Genomic DNA, 19,231 nt, shown 5'->3' on the forward strand with positions numbered 1-19,231 from the left:
TGTACCTGCTCTCAGCCCTTCCTCCTCCCTGTCACTGTACCTGCTCTCAGCCCTTCCTCCTCCCTGTCACCTTACCTGCTCTCAGCCCTTCCTCCTCCCTGTCACCTTACCTGCTCTCAGCCCTTCCTCCTCCGTCACCTTACCTGCTCTCAGCCCTTCCTCCTCCCGTCACCTTACCTGCTCTCAGCCCTTCCTCCTCCCTGTCACCTTACCTGCTCTCAGCCCTTCCTCCTCCCTGTCACCTTACCTGCTCAGCCCTTCCTCCTCCGTCACCTTACCTGCTCTCAACCCTTCCTCCTCCGTCACCTTACCTGCTCTCAGCCCTTCCTCCTCCGTCACCTTACCTGCTCTCAGCGCTTCCTCTTCCGTCACTGTACCTGCTCTCAGCCCTTCCTCCTCCCTGTCACCTTACCTGCTCTCAGCCCTTCCTCCTCCTCCGTCACCTTACCTGCTCTCAGCCCTTCCTCCACCCGTCACCTTACCTGCTCTCAGCCCTTCCTCCTCCCGTCACCTTACCTGCTCTCAGCCCTTCCTCCTCCCTGTCACTGTACCTGCTCTCAGCCCTTCCTCCTCCCAGTCACATTACCTGCTCTCAGCCCTTCCTCCTCCCTGTCACCTTACCTGCTCTCAGCCCTTCCTCCACCCGTCACCTTACCTGCTCTCAGCCCTTCCTCCTCTGTCACCTTACCTGCTCTCAGCCCATCCTCCTCCGTCACTGTACCTGCTCTCAGCCCTTCCTCCTCCCCGTCACATTACCTGCTCTCAGCCCTTCCTCCTCCCTGTCACCTTATCTGCTCTCAGCCCTTCCTCCTCCCCAGTCTTGTGTGGTAAATTGATTGTAAATTATGCTAGCTCCATGAATCAAATAAGAGCCCCTAGTCTGAGAGCCGTTAGTTCTGCTAGGAATGGGGAGTGAGGGGGCGAGGAGAGTTGCTCTAAGAAAAAAAGTTTAAAGTTGTTTTGTAGAAGAATGTATTTTATTAAACAGTTTCTCAAGAAGGATTTACTTTGAAGAAGTTTACTTTGTTTAGATCATTTTTGTCTCGAGTTTGTCTGAAAATAAAGAATTTTTTTTAAATTTTCAAGAAGCCGGACTTCATGTTTTATGACATTATGTAAAGTATTACTCCGTATAAAAAGAATCATTTCTGTTCGCCTCACAATCCATTTTTGCAGCAAATTGAGGACTGTTTTTTCTAATTTATTAGAAAGACAGGGGCTTAAACACAGTCCAGTCATCTAGATCTGTCTAAACACAAAGGACTTGCTGTTAGCATGATATGTCTTTTATAGACTTACTAAGTCAAGGGATACAGATTTCCATAGATTAAACCCTGCTATTGTATATTCCTCTGCAGCTTCACTCCATAGATTAAACCCTGCTATTGCATATTCCTCTGCAGCTTCACTCCATAGATTAAACCCTGCTATTGTATATTCCTCTGCAGCTTCACTCTATAGATTAAACCCTGCTATTGTATATTCCTCTGCAGCTTCACTCCATAGATTAAACCCTGCTATTGTATATTACTCTGCAGCTTCACTCTATAGATTAAACCCTGCTATTGTATATTACTCTGCAGCTTCACTCTATAGATTAAACCCTGCTATTGTATATTCCTCTGCAGCTTCACTCCATAGATTAAACCCTGCTATTGTATATTACTCTGCAGCTTCACTCTATAGATTAAACCCTGCTATTGTATATTACTCTGCAGCTTCACTCCATAGATTAAACCCTGCTATTGTATATTACTCTGCAGCTTCACTCCATAGATTAAACCCTGCTATTGTATATTCCTCTGCAGCTTCACTCCATAGATTAAACCCTGCTATTGTATATTCCTCTGCAGCTTCACTCCATAGATTAAACCCTGCTATTGTATATTCCTCTGCAGCTTCACTCCATAGATTAAACCCTGCTATTGTATATTACTCTGCAGCTTCACTCCATAGATTAAACCCTGCTATTGTATATTCCTCTGCAGCTTCACCCCATAGATTAAACCCTGCTATTGTATATTACTCTGCAGCTTCACTCTATAGATTAAACCCTGCTATTGTATATTCCTCTGCAGCTTCACCCCATAGATTAAACCCTGCTATTGTATATTACTCTGCAGCTTCACTCCATAGATTAAACCCTGCTATTGTATATTCCTCTGCAGCTTCACTCCATAGATTAAACCCTGCTATTGTATATTACTCTGCAGCTTCACTCCATAGATTAAACCCTGCTATTGCATATTCCTCTGCAGCTTCACTCCATAGATTAAACCCTGCTATTGTATATTACTCTGCAGCTTCACTCGCATGAAGGAGTTAAACCGGTCACTATATGATCATTATTATGCGGGGGACAAACACAAGCACGTGTTTGTTCAAAGTGAAAACAAAATTAGCAACGTTACCCTTTGCTAAATAATAATCACCATTTCTCTTAACCTACAAAAAAACGCCGTTATTTACAGTTATGTACACTGGTAGCAGCTACATCAAAACCTAAACAAATAGCCTACTAATTTAAAGGTTTAATTAAAGGTTTAAATTGTTAGTTTTTTTTAGGGGTTATATTTAAATATTTGATAATACTGTATCTTTTCTCAAAGATTAAACATCCTAATATGATTTTCTATATTAATAATAACAGTGTCATTATTAGCCGAGCGCAGCAGCAGAAATGCAAACCTGAGCCTCGGGCACAAAACTATGACGCGTGTGCGTGCAGCGATCTTTAAAAACACCATCTGCGCACGCGTCAGATCCAAGGGGTACAGAAACCCGCGCAGCACCGGAAGTACTCATATTCTGGTGCTCGCCTCACACTGTTCAGGTTTATGAAGTGAAAAAAAAACCTTCCGTCGTTATGAACAGAAGAACAACAAAATAACATTATATGGCTCAAATAAAGGATTTCGACTGGAGCTGATCTCCGGCGGCACAGTAAGTAATTAGTTATTTTGATCACTGTATCATAAGCGGCGAGGCTTGCGGTTTTTCACTTGCCTGCCAGGTCCCCCCTCCTGTGTTTATATCCAGCTGCAGTGAGACACTCATGCGATATTCAGTCTTCAAATGGGGTTAAAACATGAAGTGAGACACGTATTCATTATTTAGAGTTTATAACGTATAACTGACTATTAGGGATAAGAGCAACAAACGTATTGCCCCCGCCCCCCAAACAAAAAAAAATCAAACACCCAGTCCCAACACCATCACTAAAAACATATTTTAAAATAAGTGATTGATCTTCGAGTTGTTTTCTTAGTTAAACGAGCCGCTGTGTCACTTAGCCATCACTATGATTTGAACGTGCTAACTGTACACAGAATATTGATGCCAGATCTATATTTTTAGTGGTGGTGGTGGGGACGGGGTATTTGCGTTTGATTTGGGGACGGGGCAATACATTTGTTAACTTTATTTTGCTTCAGAAACACAAAGTAATGAATGCGTGTCTAACGATAGGGTTTTATATGTGTGAATGAACAGTTATGTACCGATTAGTACCGCAGATAAAAAAAAACAAACATGTTTATTGTGTTAAATTACGAGATAATATTGTGTTATTCCACAATAGTTATTGCATTGTTACGAGATAGTTTATCAGGGATAAAGATGTCCTAGTGCAGCAGTGTCTTACCTACAATAAATAGTTTGCACTGGTTTATCATTTTAAAGCAAAACGACGAGACTGAATAAATAGTGACATGGGTGCTGTGAATGACCAAAACTATCTATTTAGTGCAAAATAATATCTCGTAATAACGCAATACATACCTTTTGTCTCTGTGGCACTAATGAGCTTCCGTACTTCTGATTTCTAAAGGGGTGTGTAAGAGCTCAATTTATTAAGGAAAACCATTCTTCCAATGTCGTGAATTTGACATTAATAACTGCTATATAGGTATTTGTGTGAACAGTGAAACTGTGCAGTGAGTATAAGTGTGTACTTTGTTCAAATTGAGTGATGGTATGAGAATGTCTGTGTTGTATCACACTAGAAACAAATGCATTAAGCTGTGAAATCCCTTTCCAGCTGTTGATTTTGTTCCAGAGACCATGGGCAGTGGCCGGGCCTCCCCACTTGGGGGCGATGTGGATCTGTGCGGACTGGACAATCAGATAGAGGGCATTCTGGAAATGTGGAAGATAGGAGATGACAGCCCCGGTCTAAAGGAGCCTTGGAGTCACCCAGGTAAGAGACAAACAGGATTCCTCACAACTTCAAGCACTGAAAACACGTTTTGTCTGCTTCAGAGCAGTTGGCAGCAGATGTTTTTCAAAGCATTTGTTACATTGCTGTTATTGAAAAGCCTCGCTGGTCGTTGATGTGGGTTCGACTGCTCCTGTCTCAGGTGGAAGTTCAGATGTTGGTCGTGTTACAGACGGAGAGATCCTAGAACGGAATGGGGACTGGACAATGACCATCTCCTCAGAAAGGCAGCTACTCACTGAGAGGCGAGTGCCGGGGATCCCAGCTCACAGAGATCCCTTTACTTCGGTTAGTAGTGTATTTATACATTCCCATTTCATCACACGGTTGTTCAGTCTTTGCTGCTTTCAGTCCTTTTTTTTTTTTTTGCATAACATATAAAGGGCTGAAACAGACAGTGTGCAGGTGCTTTCATTAAGTGTGTTGAAGGGACTCATGATTTCTACTCCCCGGGTCCCGAGACACACGCCACCACAATACACACCATCACTTTTCACTTGCATTTTACCCTCTACTGCAGTGCCTCACCCGCCACTTCTGTATCCTGGTATTTGATGGATGGATGGATGGATGGATGGATGGATGGATGGATGGATGGATGGATGGATGGATGGATGGATGAATGGATGAATGAAGGTTCTCCCCAGGCGTTTTCAGACAGGTGGATCACCCGGCGAAGTGGCTGAATAAAAACCTGATCCGCCCGTCTTGCGGATGCTGCTGTGCCTTTAACAATAAGGACTGATTGTGCTTCTAGATGACCACTTTTCTTTTAAAAATGGTTAAAATGAACAGTTAGTTGCATTAAAAAAATGTAGAACAGCGAAAAACAAAAATAGATGTCCATTAACAACATGCCCTGAAAAGTTAACATAAAGAAAACCATTTAAATGAAGCAATAACCTCAATAATTACCCTAAAAAGGAAGTGAAAAGGTTACCATTTTTTTTGTTAACTCCAATAACCCTACATTATCTTTCCCCAGTCAAATCGTAGCGTGCCTAAATAAGAAGGTAATTTACCATAATAAAAAACAGTCATGAAAAAGAGAGTGTAGAACATAAAGCACAACCAGATATAGTCAGCGAAAGACAACATATTATTCAAATTCTTTGTCGTATTATATATTTAAGGTAAGGCAAGTTTATTTTTCCGTTAAGTGATCCCGTCTATAATGTTCTGCCGCCCTGCTGTACAGAATTCCTGGGGAGAACGTGTGTGTGTGTGTGTGTGTGTGTGTGCGTGTGCGTGTGCGTGTGCGTGCGCGTGCGCGTGCGCGTGCGTGTGTGTGTATCAGTGTGTGTGTGTGTGTGTGTATCAGTGTGTGTGTGTGTGTGTGTATCAGTGTGTGTGTGTGTGTGTGTGTCTGTGTGTGTGTCTGTGTGTGTCTGTGTGTGTGTGTGTGTGTGTGTGTAATTCGGATTCAGTTAACTAGCCTTGTCCTACGTGTTTCATTGTGGAGCACTGCACATTGTTAAACTGCATTGGTAATAAAACTGGCAAAGGACATCCTTTAACAAAAGTTCTTATGAGCAGCAGCATCTGGGGAGATGTGCAGGCGTCTGTCCTGTGAATAGTGTGATTGTTAGTCCTCATACAGAAGCTCATTTTGGGTTAGGGTTAGGCTATTTTGTTGTGGCTTTCTGTTTGATTTACTCATCAAGACTTTTCTGTCTCGCTCTCTCCAGCAGGACAGAGATCTAAAGAGAAACCGAAGCCTGACAGCACTGGAGGGAATGATTGAGCGACAGATTCGAGAGGAGAGGAAACAAAGGAGAGTGGAGGAGCTTCAGTGAGTCTTTACATTATCATAGCTCCGGGTAAAGCCGTGACGGGCTCACTGACCAGCAGTGTCTTTATCTTCACCATTGTCATCACAATCATCAGTACAGGTCATCTCCTGCACTCCTAGTCAAAGCACCATAACACAGACCTTTACAAATAAAACAAGTGAATTGCACAAAAGAGCCACTGTGAATGAATGCAAGCATGATAAGAAGGTACAGCACCTGGAGAACATGTGACCGCTCCAGGATAGGAGACCGGTTTCTGAAATCAGCCAAGCACAGCAATGTAATTGACATTTTTAGAACTACACAAGATAGCAAAGGGATTGCTCTGAGAACCAGGGTGTACAGCGAGTCCATTTAAGAAGTATTACGGTTGGCATGAATATTGGAGTGACATGACAAACGCTTGGCTGTGAAGGGGTTAAACGATTAAGACATGTAATATAAAGAAAATGTGGATGATGTAAATGTCCCTGTAATGTTTTGTTTGCATCCATGGGGGGCCCAGTACTGACCCTACATTGTTAATATTCTTGTTCTCCCAGCAGTTTTGGGAATGCTGTCGGCAGCGCATCCCAGAGTGTGACCGTGCTGCCGGGAACGCTGGAGTGTCAGAGAGCTGGAGAACGAGCGGTCAGAGAGGAGGAGCTGCAGTGAGTGGAGTTTACAATGACTTTACTACAGTATCTAGAGCACAGCATTCACAGGTACCTGCAGGGAGTGGAGTTTACAATGACTTTACTACAGTATCTAGAGCACAGCATTCACAGGTACCTGCAGGGAGTGGAGTTTACAATGACTTTACTACAGTATCTAGAGGACAGCATTCACAGGTACCTGCAGGGAGTGGAGTTTGCAATGACTTTACTACAGTATCTAGAGCACAGCATTCACAGGTACCTGCAGGGAGTGGAGTTTACAATGACTTTACTACAGCATCTAGAGCACAGCATTCACAGGTACCTGCAGGGAGTGGAGTTTACAATGACTTTACTACAGTATCTAGAGCACAGCATTCACAGGTACCTGCAGAGAGTGGAGTTTACAATGACTTTACTACAGTATCTAGAGGACAGCATTCACAGGTACCTGCAGGGAGTGGAGTTTACAATGACTTTACTACAGTATCTAGAGCACAACATTCACAGGTACCTGCAGAGAGTGGAGTTTACAATGACTTTACTACAGTATCTAGAGCACAGCATTCACAGGTACCTGCAGGGAGTTCCTTAGGGGTTCATTTGATATCTGTTGGTCACATGATTCATTATTTAAAGCCCTTTGCATCACTGGAGAGTAGCCCCGGATTGCATGCACTGCCTGTATGTTGTTATCCTGGGATTAGCTCCTAATGGAAGTTGTTTAGCAATCCATGCAGATTCCCTGCTAGTCTTAAAATGCTCCTGCTATCATTTATAGTGTTTTAAAAAGTAGTGAGATGGCATTAGCATTGAATCATTGAGCATAGTTCTCATGGTGTTTGTTATTTGGTTCTTTTTAAAGCGTCTGTGAGGATAGCCGTGCTGTAATTAGCGTGTAACCCTCAGGGTTGAGAGAGTCGGAGCGCACGTGTGGTGTTAATGTGTTCGCTTCATTTTGTGCTTTTTCTTCTCTTGGACAGGCAATGGCAGGGGGATAGCGTCGTCTTCTCAGATTGCTCTGCTCACTTTGAATTGTCTGAGAGCGAGGGAGAGGGACAGCTGGCCAAAGGGTGAATCCACTTTTACAAATATTACTGCATTCGTCAAAATAGTTCTGTGTGCCAACGGAATTTTGAATTGATCAAAGAGGACATCTGATGCAATCTAAAGGCGTCCTTCACTTTGACCTGTCATGTGACTTTTTGTTTTCCCTTTCAGAATTGGCTTTGCACTCCGTACACAGCTGCATTTAGTCATTCTTTCACTCCAGCTTGATCGTGGGTATTGTGAAAGAATAGGGCTGGACCGCTGTAAAATGTGCGCGGTGTGATAACCGTCAAAAAAAAAAAAAAAATGGTAACCTTAATATCACGGTATACATCGTACACCATCAAGATTTAAAATGAAGGCTTACAAAAACTTGAGAAATACCACTGTAAGTTACTTACACTAATTCAAAATTTAAAATGTTTTTAAGACAATACAAACATCCTCAAGTATAGTAGATGCTATACTCCCAGTATGTTTTGAGCAAATGACAGCTCTTAATAATACAACTTTGAGCTGCAGTAAGAAACATTGTTAAAAATTCTAATGTATAAAATAAATAATTAATGAACTTTGTTCAGCTGATGGTAAACAGAAATTGTAAACGATCGCTCATATTGCTTAAACAAACATATACTAATACAGGTCATTATTTAAGAGCAGAGATGAGTTGTGTGTTTTTGGCACGGGGTAAATAAGACGTATGGCAAAACCATTAAACATGAATTTTAATACCAAGACGTAGGCCTGTGTTATTTGGATTTATATCTGCAGTTCACGTGACGTTGCACAAGTAAGCTTCCAATGTTGTTAATGATTATTAAACGCTGGAATACTGTAAATAACGAGAATAAGCAGGCTCTCCCCCCTGCCCTCACTGATCTCTGCTTTTGAGACATTGCAACTTGCATTCTGTGTCGTTTGACAGTTTCCTTCAAAACCATTGTAAAAATACAGTGTAAATCGGTTCACAAAAAGATCTTCCTCAGACACTGAGGCTTCAGGTGTCGTCGCTTGGTTTGGACGCAGGTTCATAAAAAGATCTTCCTCAGACACTGAGGCTTCAGGTGTCGTCGCTTGGTTTGGACGCAGGTTCATAAAAAGATCTTCCTCAGACACTGAGGCTTCAGGTGTCGTCGCTTGGTTTGGACGCAGGTTCATAAAAAGATCTTCCTCAGACACTGAGGCTTCAGGTGTCGTCGCTTGGTTTGGACGCAGGTTCATAAAAAGATCTTCCTCAGACACTGAGGCTTCAGGTGCCGTCGCTTGGTTTGGACGCAGGTTCATAAAAAGATCTTCCTCAGACACTGAGGCTTCAGGTGCCGTCGCTTGGTTTGGACGCAGGTTCATAAAAAGATCTTCCTCAGACACTGAGGCTTCAGGTGCCGTCGCTTGGTTTGGACGCAGGTTCATAAAAAGATCTTCCTCAGACACTGAGGCTTCAGGTGCCGTCGCTTGGTTTGGACGCAGGTTCATAAAAAGATCTTCCTCAGACACTGAGGCTTCAGGTGTCGTCGCTTGGTTTGGACGCAGGTTCATAAAAAGATCTTCCTCAGACACTGAGGCTTCAGGTGTCGTCGCTTGGTTTGGACGCAGGTTCATACAGCAGGAACACAAACATGGCGTTAAGCGTTGTGTATTGTAATTACAGTGTACAGTAACAGGAACGGTATCAGCACCATCATGTCCCTCATCCGGTGCACCGACTCACCCCTGGTAAAGAAAAGTGAAGGTGTCAGTTAATTGTAAAACTTCTGCCGCCAGTGTCAAAGCCTTTTCTCTTTGACACAGTTAGGTATGGTCTTCATATTTGAACCCTGCTTGCTGTACGTAATGGGCAATGTGAGATTGACCTCTGACCTCATGTGGATGCCATATTGAGGTTGTCACTTTGTTTCTGCTGCAGAGACAGTACACTTCGAGTTACTGTCTTAAAACTTAGAACAGAGCTGTGTTCTTTCATTTTCTTAGTTCCATAACCAGAGTCAAAAAGTGACACACTGAGCCCTATCCCAAAACCATCAGGACTGTTTTAAAGAATAATTTTTTTTTTTTAAGGAATGAGATTTAACCATAAAACCACCTCCTAAACAATGAATGTATTATAATCTGATAACTTTATTAAAAACAAACTAAACATTCCTTAAAACAGACCCTACAGTTTTGTGAAAGGGGCCCATTTTCTATCCTCTAGTCATGTCGGAGGTACAGACCACATGCTTTGAATCAGAGTTTATTTAGAGTTGGTCCACAGCTATATTCTCTCTGCAAAGATAATGAACCGTTTCACTTGCTTTAACCTGTCAATGCTACAGATCTTTTTCACATATCCATTTTATTTCATGATTACAGACCATTCACTCTGTTATGATGTTCCTGTTGGAATGCCCTCTGTGAACATCATTAATGGTCTGAAATAGTTTTGTTTGAGCTCAAGGATCAACTGATTTCCTTGTATGGTTACTTCTGCGATTTTAAATAGCCGCCTATCTGGTTGTTCCACACTTTTTGTTTGACACGTTGTTTCATAGTATTAAAGGTAGATTATAAAATTTAACAATTCTCTCATCCACATGTCAGTGATGTTATTTTAAAAAGTTTAGTCTCACCCAAAGATTTCTAGACACAGAGTCTTCTCACGAAGACCAATAGAACATGTCTAACTAGGACAGAGACTGGGTCACTCGGGGCTGAGCACAGCTTTTTCTCCAGGTCTGCTAAACAGTTATGTTTCACTGTAATTCCCATTGTAATTCCCATTAAAATACTAATCCTATTGAAAGGTCATATATAGGTCATGTATAGATGTGTTATGTTCCAAAGGACATCACTCTGCCCCCTACCATTGCCGCGATATTAATGGTTGAAAATTGGAAATTAACATAGAAACAAAGTTGAAATCATAACTGTAGCTGCACTATAATAAGGGATAACTTAAAATGCAGTCAGTTTAATAGGTGCGTTAGTGAGGCAATGTCTAATCATCTGTTCTGCATTTATTGTTACAGGGAGTGCTTTGAGAACGTTTCTGAAAGTGGGATGGGGCCAGTGAGTGTAAATCACATGGAAGGATTGAACTACCTGAAGCCACAGCCTGTGGGAGAGAGCGGGGATTTACTTCCCTCTGGATCCTTTAGTCTCCTGAAGCTGGAGGAGATGCTGATCCAGCAAAAGCCAGCGCCGCAGTTGTGTGTTGTCACAAACAACAGAGCTGCCAGGGAATGTACTGGGAGGTGGGCTCCGAAACTGGAAGATGATGGTGCCAGGTGTAATGAAAATTCTGTGAAGACTCCTGGAATTCGAAATAATGTTGCATCTGAGAAAGACCATATCTCGAGTGTCAAAGCTGAAGAAACATATTTGGCTCCTCTTCAAGAGATTGTCATACCTGAAGACGATATCAGAAGAGAGAAAGTTTATCCTCTAGCATCTCTGAAGAATAATCCCAGAGATGTGAAAAGCCCAGAAAAAGATACATTACCTGAGAATGAAGTACAAATTGTTAAAGTTTCACCTGAAGAGGATTTTAAAGTTTTTAGACTGGCCGATGATGTCATCTCTACTCCTGAAGACGATGTCATCTCTACTCCTGAAGATGATGTCATAGTTGTGGGAGTTCTTAATAAAGGTCTCTCAACTCAGAATGATGACCTGACAAGTGCCAAAGATCAAAATGGCAGCACTGCATTTTCTGAAGATACGATAGTTTTAAAAGTTCAGAAAGATCTCACAAGTGTGAAACCTACAAATGACCTCCAGCATGTTGTGACTGACAGCCCTCAATCTTCTTGTGTCTTGCCAAAGACTGATGACACGACTGCTACTGATCCAGCAGATGGCAGCAGTTCACTTCCAGGTGGTTTTACAGTTTCACAGGAAAGTAATGACACTTGTGTAAGAGTCTCAGAATATACAACTGGGTTGCAGGAAGATGAAGTCACCGGTATTTCAATTCCAAGTGATCATATCTCATCACAGAAAGATCCGACACCTTTAAAACCTTCTGACCACGACTGCGTAGCTTCTGAAGACGTCATATTTGTCTGTGACGTCAACTTAAAGACTGATGCTGCTGGTTCCAAACATAAAGGTTCTGGTTTTGTTTCAAAGAGAGATGATGTCGTGGTGGTTCTAAGCAAAGGTACGGTGTCTGAAAACGATGGTGTCCCTTGTGTTCTAAATGACCCCACCACATCGCAAGCAGATAAACCCACAACTGCCGGTATGCTGGAAAAGGGTATTGCGTCACAAAATAACAATTTGCTAAGTGGCAGCATTACAAATAAGAGTTCACAGAAAGCTGATGCAAGTGCCAACAGTTTCAAAAATGACGTTGTTTTTTCTAAAGATGACATGACTGTTAACATCTGCAGTGCCAGGACTCAGAAAGATCTATCAACAGCTGGTAAGCTTGAGAGTGAAGTCCTTAATCAGACCATTCCAGAAAACGTGTCTACTCCTGATTTCACAGCTGTCGGAGATAGCAGCAGGTCACAAGGAGGTGATGCTGAAGTTCTCGCATTGCAGCCCATGCTGGAAAAGGACGCTGTCTCCCTGAAGAGTTCCAGAGCTCCGGGTCATGTTCTGCTGCACAAAGTGGATGTGTTGTGTGCTAATGCTCAAGAAAATGCCACCTTCCAAAATGATTTCCCAAACATTACAATCCAAAAAGACGTATCAAAGAAAAGTGCCAGAGTTTCAGAAAATGCCATTACAAATCTTACAAATTATGTCCACAGTTTCAAAGTTCTAAACGACAGAGCCATGTCAAAGCCTGATGGCACCCATGGTGCCCGAGTTTTCAGAAGTCATGTCACAGGTGTGTCAATCCCAAAGGCCTGTAGGACGGATCTGAGGGCTGCCGCTGTTGAAAGACAGAGTCCAGGGGATGGCAGCAGCCAGGGTAAAAGATGCCCAGGAGCAGGAGTTGAGGGGATCAGCAGGAAATGGACTTCGGTGGATGCCAACCAAAAGAGGGCAAGGGTGGCATCAGACTGGAGCAATACATGTAAGATGTTCTTTCTGTCTCATAAGACCCTACCACGTGCATGCTTGTTATAGGGTGAAACACAAATAGCACAGCCTCTTAATCACAATGTTTATTTAATTCATGAAATACAGATTTTTGTTGAACATCGCTGTAGATCAAAAATATTCAGTCACTTCTTGTACAGAGTTCAAGTTAGCTGTAGCATTTTATAAGTAACTTGAACTCTGCAACTGTTTAAGAGCTGAAAACAATTACAAAGGTCTCATTAAGCAAATTATCATTTCAATTATGCGTCTAGTTAAATAATTGAGAGGTCAGCTGGAATGAAAACCAGCAGACACGGGGTCCCCAGGAGCGGGGTTGAAAACCACTGATTTAGAGGACAGATCTCAAACCCCAGAGCACTAGAGCAGCCATTGTGAAAAGAGCTAAGTGTACAAAGTTGTCAGGATGTTAACAGTGAAAGGAAAAACCGCCAGGTACGTTATTTAAACAGGTGTAGCAACACGTGGGGACGGGTGACGCTATATTTTTCGGAACCCCGCTACTTGCTCTTAATGTGAAGTGAATGCCATAATACTTGGTGCTTCCTGTGTGCTTGTATGTAACTACCTTGTTGCCTCCCTGGGACGCCTTTGTAAGCAAGCTGCTTGCCGCTCACGTGGCTTTGTGCATTTTCAAAAGTGTATAAAATACCAAAGAACCAAAATATCTTCAACATAAGAAAATGGGTCTAGTGATCTTACTGGTGCTGATAGGAAGAAAGTTTAACCGTCCTTGAATAGAAACCAAGATTTAAAGACTGAATCAAAGAATGAATTTATTATTTCCAAAATGTATGATATCTTCCACTTACATTAACAGGATTTCTGTATTCCCCTTTTCTGGTTTTGTAATTGGCATTTCATTCCCCACCTAACCCAGTAGACAAACACAAGCTGCTGGTGTTTTCCCTGTAAATAGTCTGCCTGGAGCAGAAAGTGTCAGTGATGATGCATAAACACGTTTTAATGGCAAGAACCCGATATTACACAAGATTGAGGTTTCAAAACTGATGACTATCAAAACAATCACTTGCGTTGGATAAAGTATTGCAGGAATAGTAAATGTTGCTCATTGACGGCTCTTTGGTTCTTTGTTGTGTTTCAGGGTTATCGGAGTTGTCGGCTCTTTGGTTCTGGTTGTGTTTCAGGGTTGACGGCTCTTTGGTTCTGGTTGTGTTTCAGGGTTGACGGCTCTTTGGTTCTGGTTGTGTTTCAGGGTTGACGGCTCTTTGGTTCTGGTTGTGTTTCAGGGTTATCGGAGTTGACGGCTCTTTTGGTTCTGGTTGTGTTTCAGGGTTATCGGAGTTGACGGCTCTTTTGGTTCTGGTTGTGTTTCAGTGTTATCGGAGTTGACGGCTCTTTGGTTCTGGTTGTGTTTCAGGGTTGACGGCTCTTTGGTTCTGGTTGTGTTTCAGGGTTGACGGCTCTTTGGTTCTGGTTGTGTTTCAGGGTTGACGGCTCTTTGGTTCTGGTTGTGTTTCAGGGTTATCGGAGTTGACGGCTCTTTTGGTTCTGGTTGTGTTTCAGGGTTATCGGAGTTGACGGCTCTTTGGTTCTGGTTGTTTTTCAGGGTTATCGGAGTTGTCGGCTCTTTGGTTCTTGTTGTGTTTCAGGGTTATCAGAGTTGTCGGCTCTTTGGTTCTGGTTGTGTTTCAGGGTTATCGGAGTTGTCGGCTCTTTGGTTCTGGTTGTGTTTCAGGGTTATCGGAGTTGTCGGCTCTTTGGTTCTTGTTGTGTTTCAGGGTTATCAGAGTTGTCGGCTCTTTGGTTCTGGTTGTGTTTCAGGGTTATCGGAGTTGATGGCTCTTTGGTTCTGGTTGTGTTTCAGGGTTATCTGAATAACATGTATTCTTGCTACTCTCTCTGAAAGTAGCTTGGAGCAGCAATAGCTGTTTAAGGTTAATTCACCCAAAGGTTTGAAATTAATTGCAATGTGTCCCATGACCAACTCTCAATATTTTATCTCTGTATACATCTGTTTTTATCTTCTCTTGTTTTCTTTTTACAGTGGGAGAAGAGAAGTTTATGCCCAAGGTCAGTTTTCACCCCACCACCCCTCCTCCAGGTCGACCCTCTAGTCAAGACCCCCAGAAGCGCTCGTTTGAGGACAGCGTTACCAATACAGGGGTCCCATCAGCTAAGAAACTGTGCACTGTGGAGAGCATCCTGGAAGTAGGAAGAGATGAAACTCTCAAATATTCTAGCAAGCCATCTCGGGGTGTGGTGGCTTCAGCTAGGCAGCTGCAGAATGCACAAGAGGCAACAAAAGATGGGACGAGCACACAAACATACAGAGCTGGAGACCACAGTAATGGGAGTAGAACTGTAAGAGACGGGTTTGCAATGCTGGGGCACTCTGCCAGTGTGTTGAAATTCACTAAAGAACAGAGAGAGATTTCTGAATCGCTCAACTTCAGAAGTCAGGGAATGAAAAGAGATTGGATGAGCATTCCAAAACAGGAATCAACTGGAGAGCTGAGAACGGTGTCTCATCATCGTAAAGACCAGTCCAGAGCAACAAGAGAAAGGCTCAGGGTACCTTGGGATGACGTGGCAGTGATGGGGAATGTCTCCAGCATGGTGTTAACTGAGAAGTCTAGAGCTTTAGATCCTGCTGCTTCTAGAGCGCTTGTTGATAGAACAGCAGAAAGTCTGAGGAACGCACACAAATATGTGACTCCGCTGAAAAGAGAGCCACAGCAGACCAGCAGGGAGTCCAGAGAAAGGCAGTGTTTGGGGAGAGGCAGTGTGCCAGTAGAGGAGGAGTTGAGCCCCTCTGCCCCACTGCTGGGTCCCAGCAGTCTGGAGCAACTGAACAGGATGTTAACCAGGGCGGGCTGGGATGTGCCAGGCTCTGGGGATAGGGCTTTGCAGAAAGCAGAATCTTCATCAGTTAGTTACAGGGCCTCGATGCATGATTGTGAGGCGAGACTCCCTGGGGACAGAACCCCAGAACAAATAGAGTCTCTGTTCTTGGGGAGCAGGTCCCCTCACCAAGCAGAACATCTATTTTCTGGAGGCCAGGCCTCTGAAGATAGGACCCAAAGGCAGGTGGAATCAGAGCTGTTTGGGGACAGCGCCCCAGGGAGCAGGCTCTTATTACAGGGAGCTCACAGCTCCATGGGAAGGGCTCGACAGCAGCCCATGAGACTCCACCTCTCATCTGGGTCAGGACTCCGGATCAGAGTGGCTCAGGGGGCTGAGCTGGAGATGGTTATGCCAGACGGGGCAGAGCTTACCATTGATTTTCCTGCGGCACAGGGCAGTGCTACAAATGAAACTGGCAGGGCCTACAAAGAAGATGCTGAGGAAGGGCCAAGATGGGTAAACTGATAGCAGAGAGTACTGTTAACTGGGGGCAAGAGCTTTGTACCTCTGAGAGGGGAGGGGTGTTCTTCAAGCACAACACCAGTACAAAATCACCTTGTGTTTGTGTTTTTTATGCTGTGTTTTTTCTATGAGGATAACATTTTGCAAGAAACACTTCTGCATCGGATATTTTCATCACACTTAAAAGCAGCTACCTCCTTAGACATGTATGTACTCATTCGTAACCCTATTGGGCAGTACACATTTTACATGGTATTTCCAGAGTGTATTGTTCTGTCTTGCATGTTTTATAATCTTGATATGTATAATCTTGATATGATGTACAATCTGGAGTGAAGCAAAGTGATGCCAGGAAAGCTTGAAGGGGAAAGCAGTCTCAAACTTCTGCTGCACTCATCAGTGCTGACATCACAGAGAGAAAGTTGTGCTATTCTATAAGATGGGGTCACAGGAAAAGAAGGTAACATATTTTTTTAGCCAGAGCAATACATAATGAATGATGGGTATAACGTTTCCAGAGGAGAACTGTAAGGTACACAAGTTTACTGCAAAAAAATGGTTACTGATCAACAATGATGAACAATGATGAAGGCTAATATTTAATTAAATTAAGAGGAATTCAAAATAAAGACCAACAGATTTGTAAGAGTATGCTACATGTCTACTTTGACAACCACACAATTATATTCCCATATCTGAAGTCAGAAATCTGGGTGTAATCCTTGAATCAGACTTGTTTCATGATACAGGATTGCACCTAGCCATCTTCATAAAGGTATTGACTCCAGGCGTTGCTGTGACAGCGTGGTCACAGTACTGACAGTACATTGTTAAAATGTTTTGCCTGCGTTGACTCCAGTCGTTGCTGTGACAGCGCGGTCACAGTACTGACTCTACATTGTAAAAACGTTTTGCCTGCGTTGACTCCAGTCGTTGCTGTGACAGCGCGGTCACAGTACTGACACTACATTGTAAAAACGTTTTGCCTGCGTTGACTCCAGTCGTTGCTGTGACAGCGCGGTCACAGTACTGACTCTACATTGTAAAAACGTTTTGCCTGCGTTGACTCCAGTCGTTGCTGTGACAGCGCGGTCACAGTACTGACACTACATTGTAAAAACGTTTTGCCTGCGTTGACTCCAGTCGTTGCTGTGACAGCGCGGTCACAGTACTGACACTACATTGTAAAAACGTTTTGCCTGCGTTGACTCCAGTCGTTGCTGTGACAGCGCGGTCACAGTACTGACACTACATTGTAAAAACGTTTTGCCTGCGTTGACTCCAGTCGTTGCTGTGACAGCGCGGTCACAGTACTGACACTACATTGTAAAAATGTTTTGCCTGCGTTGACTCCAGTCGTTGCTGTGACAGCGCGGTCACAGTACTGACACTACATTGTAAAAATGTTTTGCCTGCGTTGACTCCAGTCGTTGCTGTGACAGCGTGGTCACAGTACTGACTCTACATTGTAAAAACGTTTTGCCTGCGTTGACTCCAGTCGTTGCTGTGACAGCGCGGTCACAGTACTGACTCTACATTGTAAAAACGTTTTGCCTGCGTTGACTCCAGTCGTTGCTGTGACAGCGCGGTCACAGTACTGACTCTACATTGTAAAAACGTTTTGCCTGCGTTGACTCCAGTCGTTGCTGTGACAGCGCGGTCACAGTACTGACTCTACATTGTATTTCCCTTTCAGGTACCTGGTTCAACAGCCAGTATTAGTAGGCTACTAGCCGTTTCCTCTTTCTGTGTGAAACAGCACAACATGGTGGTTGCTACAGGGTATCAAACAAATCAGCAACTACATTGCAAAAAGCATACTTCAAACATATGGTCGTATCAGATAACAATAAATACAATGTATATGTACTGGTTTTAGCTTTTTAATATTTTCATATTTACTTGTTTTTACTGCTGTTTTCTTGTTATCTGTGTTAAGTGCTTTGAGACCCTTTGATGAAAGGTGCTATATAAATAAATATTGTATAGAAACAAGGTTCTGAGTTTTGCTGCAGCATTTTTTCCTATAGAAAACAGGATGCACAACAAAGGGTGTTTTGTGTGTGTGTGTGTGTGTGTGTGCTGTCGCTGATACCTTTTTAGGATTAATTGAAACAGCTATATGTAATACACTAGTTTTGGGGATTTTTTTTTTCTCAGATGTGAAGCAGAAATTAAACTAAGTGTCTAAGGAGGGGCTCCCCCTCATCAAAGACAATGTGACTGAAGAGGGGCTCCCCCTCATCAAAGACAATGTGACTGAGGAGGGGCTCCCCTCATCAAAGACAATGTGACTGAGGAGGGGCTCCCCCTCATCAAAGACAATGTGACTGAGGAGGAGCTCCCCTCATCAAAGACAATGTGACTGAGGAGGGGCTCCTCTCATCAAAGACAATGTGACTGAGAAGGGGGGCTCCCCCTCAAAGACAATGTGACTGAGGAGGGGCTCCCCCTCATCAAAGACAATGTGACTGAGAAGGGGCTCCCCCTCAAAGACAATGTGACTGAGAAGGGGCTCCCCCTCATCAAAGACAATGTGACTGAGGAGGGGCTCCCCTCATCAAAGACAATGTGACTGAGGAGGGGCTCCCTTCATCAAAGACAATGTGACTGAGGAGGAGCTCCCCCTCATCAAAGACAATGTGACTGAGGAGGGGCTCCCCTCATCAAAGACAATGTGACTGAGGAGGAGCTCCCCTCATCAAAGACAATGTGACTGAGGAGGGGCTCCCCCTCATCAAAGACAATGTGACTGAGGAGGGGCTCCCCTCATCAAAGACAATGTGACTGAGGAGGGGCTCCCCTCATCAAAGACAATGTGACTGAGGAGGGGCTCCCCTCATCAAAGACAATGTGACTGAGGAGGAGCTCCCCCTCATCAAAGACAATGTGACTGAAGAGGGGCTCCCCCTCATCAAAGACAATGTGACTGAGGAGGGGCTCCCCTCATCAAAGACAATGTGACTGAGGAGGGGCTCCCCCTCATCAAAGACAATGTGACTGAGGAGGAGCTCCCCTCATCAAAGACAATGTGACTGAGGAGGGGCTCCCCTCATCAAAGACAATGTGACTGAGGAGGGGGGCTCCCCCTCAAAGACAATGTGACTGAGGAGGGGCTCCCCCTCATCAAAGACAATGTGACTGAGAAGGGGCTCCCCCTCAAAGACAATGTG

General features: G+C 43.7%; 1 protein-coding gene across 8 annotated transcripts; it reads left to right on the top strand.

Moving 5' to 3' along the window:
• The first annotated feature begins 2,753 nt into the window (after positions 1-2,753).
• On the top strand, positions 2,754-18,054 carry LOC117969035 (uncharacterized). 8 transcript variants are annotated; one of them, XM_059009536.1, is made up of 9 exons: positions 2,754-2,943; positions 4,040-4,198; positions 4,359-4,504; positions 4,737-4,763; positions 5,905-6,008; positions 6,552-6,659; positions 7,628-7,717; positions 10,703-12,702; positions 14,737-18,054. In XM_059009536.1, exons 2-9 carry the CDS (start codon positions 4,063-4,065, stop codon positions 16,059-16,061), a joined length of 3,936 nt encoding a protein of 1,311 aa, XP_058865519.1. In that variant the 5' UTR covers positions 2,754-2,943; positions 4,040-4,062; the 3' UTR covers positions 16,062-18,054. The 8 variants fall into 8 exon arrangements, with proteins under 8 accessions (XP_058865519.1, XP_058865518.1, XP_058865520.1 ...); XM_059009535.1 differs by having other exon boundaries at positions 4,058-4,198; XM_059009537.1 differs by having other exon boundaries at positions 4,058-4,198; positions 6,555-6,659.
• The last annotated feature ends 1,177 nt before the right edge of the window (positions 18,055-19,231 follow it).

Source organism: Acipenser ruthenus, chromosome 39 (assembly GCF_902713425.1).
Source record: "Acipenser ruthenus chromosome 39, fAciRut3.2 maternal haplotype, whole genome shotgun sequence".
Lineage (NCBI taxonomy): Eukaryota > Metazoa > Chordata > Actinopteri > Acipenseriformes > Acipenseridae > Acipenser > Acipenser ruthenus.

What these genes read in the sequence shown, in the direction of transcription:
- LOC117969035 (XM_059009536.1), top strand. Translation starts at nt 4,063, where the DNA reads ATGGGCAGTGGCCGGGCCTCCCCACTTGGGGGCGATGTGGATCTGTGC. An exon ending in GGAGCCTTGGAGTCACCCAG is followed by an intron (nt 4,199 to 4,358) that starts GTAAGAGACAAA and finishes CTCCTGTCTCAG; the next exon opens with GTGGAAGTTCAGATGTTGGT. An exon ending in AGGAGAGTGGAGGAGCTTCA is followed by an intron (nt 6,009 to 6,551) that starts GTGAGTCTTTAC and finishes TTGTTCTCCCAG; the next exon opens with CAGTTTTGGGAATGCTGTCG.